This window comes from Rhea americana, unplaced genomic scaffold (genome assembly GCF_003343005.1).
Source record: "Rhea americana isolate MKP2758 unplaced genomic scaffold, rheAme1 scaffold_96, whole genome shotgun sequence".
NCBI lineage: Eukaryota > Metazoa > Chordata > Aves > Rheiformes > Rheidae > Rhea > Rhea americana.
Window position 1 is genome coordinate 1,357,910 of NW_028187155.1, and position 7,757 is coordinate 1,365,666.

A 7,757-nucleotide genomic window follows, 5' to 3' on the forward strand; every position below is an offset into this window, starting at 1 on the left:
GCCGCGGGGGAGGGCGCGGGCGGAGGGGGGCGCGGCTGGCGGCCCCGCGCCTCGCCCGGGGCCCCGCTGGGGCCGCTCTTCTCCTCGGCTTCCGACCGTCGATACCCCCCAGCCCCAATGTCTCGTCTTCGAAAGCGCTACCAAATTTGGTTGCAACTGGCCGCTCGCTTCCAAAGTAACGGGAGAGAGACGGTGGGACGAGCCCGTGGGGAAACACGCCGAGGAGAGGTTGCATAAATCTCACTTTCTTAGGCCACGTTGTCCCCAGCTGACACATTTCACAACTTTGCCCTATAGACTTCCTTGAGGCAGCAAACACCAAATTTAAATTCCGCAACTTAACGAAGGAAGGAGCTAAGCAAGCCTAGAGATGCAGCGATACCATATCCCAAGGAGATCTAACGAAGCCGCAACGGCGGCTTCGTTGCAGTTTTTCACAGCACGCTGCAGCGCAGGACTGTTTGTGCTCACCACAAAAGCTTAAGGATACTAGTCTTCATTGCTTCAGCAGCAGTCTGGTCTTTCTTGAGGGAAAAAGGTATCCTCAGATACCCAGCACAGGCTACCATGGAGCTACAGTTAAGGTTAGCTGCATGTCAGTTATCACAGAATGAAACCAGTGGTCCACAAAATGTCTTCGTGTAGCAGCCGTTAAAAAAAACAAAACAAAACAAAAAAAACCCTCCCCCAAACAGAGCAGGTGGGAGGTGAGAATCACCATACATCACTGTCACTTGATAAAAATATATCACACAGAAAATATATATAACACAGAAGTCTGGGGTTATTTGTCACTTCTTGGCAAATAATTTTATTGGGCTGTTTCACTGTTCACCAAACTGGCACTCAGGATCACACAGAGCCCGAGCAGCGCTCTTGCATCATTTCTGCAGCTTCCTTAGCTTGTGACAGCCACAAACAGTGGTAGAACGGCCAGGGAAGTCGCTACCAGTATCCCGTTAGAGGAAAATCAGATGAACATGCTTTCAAACAAACATATGACAGAAGCAGGAATAGGCTAGTTCCAGGATTATAGGCAAGAGAATGATTCCAAAAGATAAATCACAACATGTTATTTCTGGGCTTTCTAAAAGCTGCACAGATAGAGTGTCCTGCTATAACAGTTGGTGAGAGTAGGATTCAGGATTCATCTCATCCAGCTTCAGCAGTCTAAAAGGCTCTCTCAGGAACGGCGTACTCTCGGGCAGGTGAGACTAACACTCCCTTTCCGATTTACAGTAGCAAAACAAACATTCCTTTAAAGGCTACAGCTCTAACAGATTTGGACACCGAGCACCACCTTTGCAACCCAAATAGTTACACAGAGGGAATGACTGAGGAAGCACCGCCGTATCTACTGAACTTGGCAATGGCACCGATTACTCACAGCGTCAACAGGTGCCAAAGTGCACTGACCAAACGGGGAGTTACAGCAGAGAGGAGTATCAGCAGTCAGTGGGTGGGCAGGCTACTGGCCTCTCCTAGTGTTATAAATATCTCATCTGCCTATAAATTAACATAATCTCTTGTGACACTTAGCTGAGATTGACAGCCCAATTCTTACAGGAGCCATGGGAACAAATTTGGATAACCAGAATATAAGGTCAGCTTTATGGATTAGTTTACAAGAAATCCTCAGAAAATGGTTATCTGAGAAGCTCACACAAGCATTCAAGGTTGGTGCATTGGGTAGAGTGGAAGAAAAGGGGACAAATGGTAGAAACAGCAAGTATACGTACATGGGACAAAAAGTAAATACATACGTTTATTATGTTACATTTATTAGAAATATTTCATTTACCTCAGGAAATTAAAAGTAACCTTTTCAAGACAAAAGCTTAGCTCATCTTAGAAACAATGGCTATCAGCGGTATGCTTTTTTAGAACAAAACCAGTTGACTTTATATAAAACAAAGGGTGATTTAAATAAAGGACATAATAACCTGTTTAAAGCTATACTGATACCAACAAGAAAGCCATACTGATATCAACAAGGAAGAAGGGATGTTGTAGTGTAACAGGTGTAGGATGTGCTTTGCAGAGCTGTACTTTGTTACTCTAAAAAAGGAAGGACATGCTGCTTTACAGTATGTTAACAAAAAATATCCTAAAATATCCCCTCTTCCTCTCCCCCAGTCCTTTTGTGCAACCTTCACCATCTTCAATAGTAGAAACAGCCAAATGCAGCTACCACACAAAACAGGCTGTCCTGGAGAAAAACAGAGGAAGGCTCTGTGTTAAGAAAGGCAGACTCTTTGCTGGCCTAACTGAAAAGGCTAACAGCTAACATTTTGACATGGATATTTAAAATGGCTAATAACCTTGTATTGTAGTATATTGTAAGATTTTGTCTTTTAGTTGGTGTCATTCACCTCAGTTGCTGAGTAACCCAGATCTGTGTGTCTCAACGTCAAAAGTACCTCAATTTACTCCTTTCAAATACCCAGAGGTGTCAAGGTGCTGTTTCTGTGTGGACTCAAAAGCGTCTCAGTCTTGTCAGAGCTTTATACCTTAACCTTTGCCTGCTGCCTTCACCTCTCCAGGACCCAAAGCTGAGCGTCCCCCCCTGGGCTCCACCTCAACGGTGTTCTTAGAGCATCTTTCCTAATACAGGATCCATATGCATTGCTGTGGTGGGTCCCACCATATCCTCCACAGCTGCTCAACAGCAGCTCAAGAAAGAGGCAATGATGACCCAAGAACTGCATAAAGCATGAAAAAATCTCTGCTTCAATGACTGAAAGCCAATCTAGATGAATGCCCTAATCAGCAAAGGGCAAGGTTTCTGCTTGTATTCTCTAGCTCATGAAAAGCATGTTCTACTTCCCGAATACTGCATAGCCTAGTACCTGAGAGCACTGTCTAGGCAATGAGAACAGAATCTGAATCTTTTCAGAAACAATTTAACCTGGGAAGTACTCTAACCATGGACCCAGAATAGTAAGCAAGGAGGTTTTAAAAGAAAAATTTTACTTTTCCTCAGTCCTGGATTCTAGCCAAACTCTTCTATAGGTGTTCAGCAAAGCATACAAGAAAAGATTTATGTTTCAACATCTCCAGTTCTTCTGCTTCCCATCTGTAAAACTGGGATGACTATACTGACTTCTGTACAGTACTGTGTGATCTGCTCAAGAAATTAATTTTACTATATTGGGTATTATATCTATGTAAGTTTTGTGAATGAGAATGTACATCTCTCTGGACACAGCATTAGCTCCTTCCAAATGGTCTAGTGGTTGCTTTTATGTGTGGCATATTGTAAAGTCACTCTGTCTGTCACACAAGAAGCAGTAGCTTTATACTTCTCCATGGTAAAACAGCCAATACTTACATTCATAAAAACATCATGAGCATAGCTGTCAGTGTCAGCATCCCAGAAACATCGTGCAGCCATACTAGGCAAAGGAGATAGAGCAAAGCCGTTATCCACACAGTCCCATGAGTAAGGACCTAAGTGATCACAGATTCTTTCCCTGAAAAGCAACCTGAGCTTCCCTTAAAGGAACTGGAAGCATTTCCTGAATCCTGAGTCTAGATCCTTACTGCTGAATTCCACTACGTTCTGTAACCTCCTCTGTACACTGATCAAGGTCCATCCTAACTCGCTGGCTGTCAGCCCCGCCATCTCCACTGTGCAGCAGTGAGGTCTTGAAACCTCACTGTTCTGGCGCTTAAGAATCTTTTCATTTCTGGACTATGCATATCAGTGGCCAATTTAGCTTACTTGTTTTTGTCCTTCACCTTCAGCACCCTTGTAGTGCATACTCCCAGTTTATTTATAGGTCACTATCGTATTGCTTGGCAGCCTTCATGTTCCTAGATTGTGAGCTGAGCTCTCCCACCCTTTTAATATGTAAGCTTTCTGCCTCCTGACCATCCTGGGGGCCCTTTTCTGCATTTGCCTCAGTCTGAGCCTTACCTCGGAGATGAGCAACCAGACCATCACAGGATATGTCATGAGATCTAACTGCTGCCCTCTCTAATGGCATCAACACTCCACTTTCTCTACTGCAATCGCCCAACTCCTTGTCTGCCCCAGCTAGTCTCAGCTGACAGGCTCCCTGTTTGCTGTGCAATGTATTGCTCCTAGTCCCTATATGTATGACTGATTTCTATCGTTGAATTTCATCCTTTACTTTATGCCTCAGAGTCATCCTGCTTTTCTGTCCAATATTCAAGACTTTCCAGAGGAAGATTGGATTATCCAACATTTTGCACTGAGGTTATTAGCAATTATGATTTAAGTTTAGCCTCCTGCCTATTGCAAACCAGGGAATTTCCCCAACTGCTCCTTACAATCCATTTTGCTGCACTGGATGTTTCAAATCAGACCACCTCGTTGAACCCTTTACTGTGATACAGTGCCTCTGGAGCAGCATCCCTGCAAATGGACATAGCTGGCAAAAGCCTGAACAGCAGGTACAGGTGTTCCTGCCTGACCTCCAGAACACTGAAGCAGCAGATCTGACTATTGCTCTACTGCACTTATCTTCTACTCAAGTACCCAGGCACAATAACAAAGATAAGCCCAGCAGATAAAGCAAATACACTTCATGGGCTGTTCCCCTTTGTCTTCTCCTTACTCAGCAGTAATGGAACGCTACAGCCCACTACATCAGCAAGGAGAACTTTTTTTTTTTTCCCTGACTTCAGGCATCCAGGGCTAGATTTTAAGTGCTTAATACTCACAGCCGAGGCTAAATTTCCAGGACAGCACATCTTAGGGATTATAGAAATTTATACTTGTGAAAAAAGCTTATTTGGGGGAGATTAAATGGAAGGGAAGTACTTTTGGAAATCAAGCCTTAAATCATGATTTAGAGTTACCATGGCTGTTGTGCACCAGCAGCACCTTGATAACATTGCATGCATGTTCTACTCCATCGTGAATACAAGATAAAATGTCCTCCTGTAACGCTCCTCACAATTGCTCCTCAGTATTTCACCTTGCTAAGAATATAGCACCATACAGTCCATTATCACAGCTTAACTGACTCATAATAACTTAATTAGCTGCAGTAAGGAAATTGTATCTCCAAGCCTTCACTTGCTTAAAGCTGTCTAAAAAGAAAAGAAAGTGCTTTACTAGATACAGAAATCTCTCTGCAGGAGCTAAAATGTAAAGTCAGAAGCAGTTCCCAGAGGGGAAAAAAAGAAAAAAGAAAAAAATCAAATCCTGCAGCAATAGCAATAGAAATGTAATTAGAACATGCAGAACTTACTTTACTCCTTCTCCTCTTTGCTCTCCAATCACAACCTGCACAACCATTTTGTATCTGTCATCAAATCCCTCATCTGGAGAAAGAAAAAGTGAGAACAGTAACTTCAAACTTTATGCTTATATTTAATATGATAACCACAAAAGAGGACACAGACAGCTGTGTTTACAAAAAAGTGTCCTATACAACATAAACTATATGCAACTGATAAAGTGAACAAACTGCCTTATGGCTTCATTCTCTTCTGTAGAGAATAGCACAGCCTTCTTGGAGTTAAAGTGTGAACAAGGTATTTGGCTTCTTTAAAAAGATGCATCTGAGGAAGAAGATGCCCCTGAACAGCCACAATAAGTGTAAGTATTCTAGTTCTATAACTTTCCATACCTGAAAGTATAAAGAGAATGTAAATAAGGCAGCTGATGGACAAAATTCAATTTAAAGAAATTGGTTTATTTTAAAACTGATCTGATGCAAAGGAATTTTAAAGATTTTTCTGCCACGTAGGAAGTTTCTTTCGCTTCTGAACTGGGATAAAATGCCTCATAAAAGTACACGCAGGTTTACGTTACATGTCTGCAGAAACACATGGTTCTTTCACTACAGCAAAGAAATATCTTTGGGGCACAGGCCAGATCCAATCAGGCCACGTCATTATTCCAGAAGACAAATCAGAATAAGCATGTTTAAAATAAAATCCTAATGCCTTTATCATCAACAATGCAGTATCCCGGACAGACTCCAGCACACCGTTTCCACTGGAAAATTGAACATGACATATTGGGTCTGGTAACATCCACCTGGTAACTGCCCATCAGAGATGGCAGCTGGTACAATGGCCACACTAGGCCAGTCTTGCTTCAGGCTACTGTCTGTGTGTTTACAGACCACCGAAGCCAAGCTCTGCTCATATTAGCCTGGCATCAACATGTGCTAGAACTACAGCTGCTGCTTATTTTAACACAGATGCATAACTCTAGGAGAAGCAAAAACCCACAGCGCATGAGGAGGTGATGGTATTTCCCTGCAATCGCTGCACACCAGCCCAGCAGATGGAGCACCAGCCTATCCCCAGAAACAGGCGAACACACTGATGATGCCAATTCACATTTCTGTGCTTGGGCCAGCACTGAGAACAGGAAACACCTGCTGGATCCTGAAACAAGCTGTTGCACTAAAAACCGTTAGAGGGCACCCGACACAGCACCATCATTGCCTTTATCCAGTGGTGCACGGCAGCATTCACACTGTTCCTTGACCGATTGCACTACTACCTCTCCCCCTTAATTGCTCTTGCTGAGTCTTGTTCTGATCTCCTTGCTATTCCATTCTGACTCAGTTCTGACTTAATTTACAGCAAAAAAGACCCAAGCCAGGACTGATTCTGTTTACTGGAGCAAGAGGCAAATAAGCATCACTTATCCTTCCCTCTAATGTGTCTCATTTCTCTCTGGAACCCCTCCAAGACTGATGTCCAATGCTAGCTAGTCTATATGAAAACATATTTGTCTGTTCCTCTAGGTGAGGAACATATGTATATAGGCCAGGTTATTTCATTACATTACACAGGAGTCAGTCAATGGAAGGAATAGGTTTCAATAACAGAGGAGGAAAGATGGACACAATACGAAACGAAAAATTTCCCCGTCAAACCTCCTTACCTTTCAGTCGATCTTTTATCGTCTCTGATAAGGATTTGGTAAGCTGAGGCATTTCTTCTGGGACGTACTGTACATTGGTCAACTTCTCTTTCAGTATTGCATGGATACATTCTTTTACAGTAGAAGGTTTAAATCTAACAAGGCAAAACCCAGCAACAAAAGGCCCAGAAAGTTCACAAAACAACACTGGAAGTTCATTTTCCCCTGATGGAGTTATTAAAAATGACAAAATGAAAACCATGGGGAAAAAAAGCCCAGCTAAAACAGAAGTTACTTAATCAATCTTGCCACAAGCCAGAGGCAACCATTAGCACTGGTGCTAACCACCCTCCTCTACCCTCTGCCAGTGCTTGGAGGTAACTCTTCCAGCTTGTACCTTCCCCGCTCCCCATGTGCACACTCTTCTTACCCCCAGTGTAAAATATGCTCTACGAGCCCAGCAAACCCAACACCCCACCTCTGCCCATGCTTCCTCACACCCCCAGGGCCCCCCAGCTCTAAGTCTCTGTGGTCTCCCAGACCTGACACTCCCACTCCTGCCCCACATCCCTAATGCCCCCCAGGCCCACATCCCCGGGGGCCCCCAGGGCCCCCACCCCACATTCCCCTGGTTCCCAACATCCTCATCCTTTCCCCACACCTCCAGAGTCCCCCAGCCCAGCCCCATATCCCCATCCCCCACAACCTCACCCCACATCCCCACAGTCCTGAACATCTCCACACATCTCCTTGGTCCCCACATCCCCACTCCTGCCCCACACCTCCAGAGTCCTCCAGCCCCGCCCCGTATCCCCATCTCCAGGCCCCACGATCTCACCCCACATCCCCACAGTCCCCAGCATCCCCATTCCTGCCCCACACCCTCAGGGCCGGCCAGGCC

General features: G+C 44.4%; 1 protein-coding gene across 1 annotated transcript; it reads right to left on the reverse strand.

Moving 5' to 3' along the window:
* Positions 1 to 1,752: 1,752 nt before the first annotated feature.
* DYNLT2B (dynein light chain Tctex-type 2B) lies at positions 1,753 to 7,124 on the reverse strand. The gene is made up of 4 exons (XM_085325096.1): positions 6,878 to 7,124; positions 5,223 to 5,295; positions 3,332 to 3,395; positions 1,753 to 2,209 (listed from the first exon to the last, which is right to left on the reverse strand). Exons 1-4 carry the CDS (start codon positions 7,116 to 7,118, stop codon positions 2,162 to 2,164), a joined length of 426 nt encoding a protein of 141 aa, XP_085181222.1. The 5' UTR covers positions 7,119 to 7,124; the 3' UTR covers positions 1,753 to 2,161.
* Positions 7,125 to 7,757: the final 633 nt, after the last annotated feature.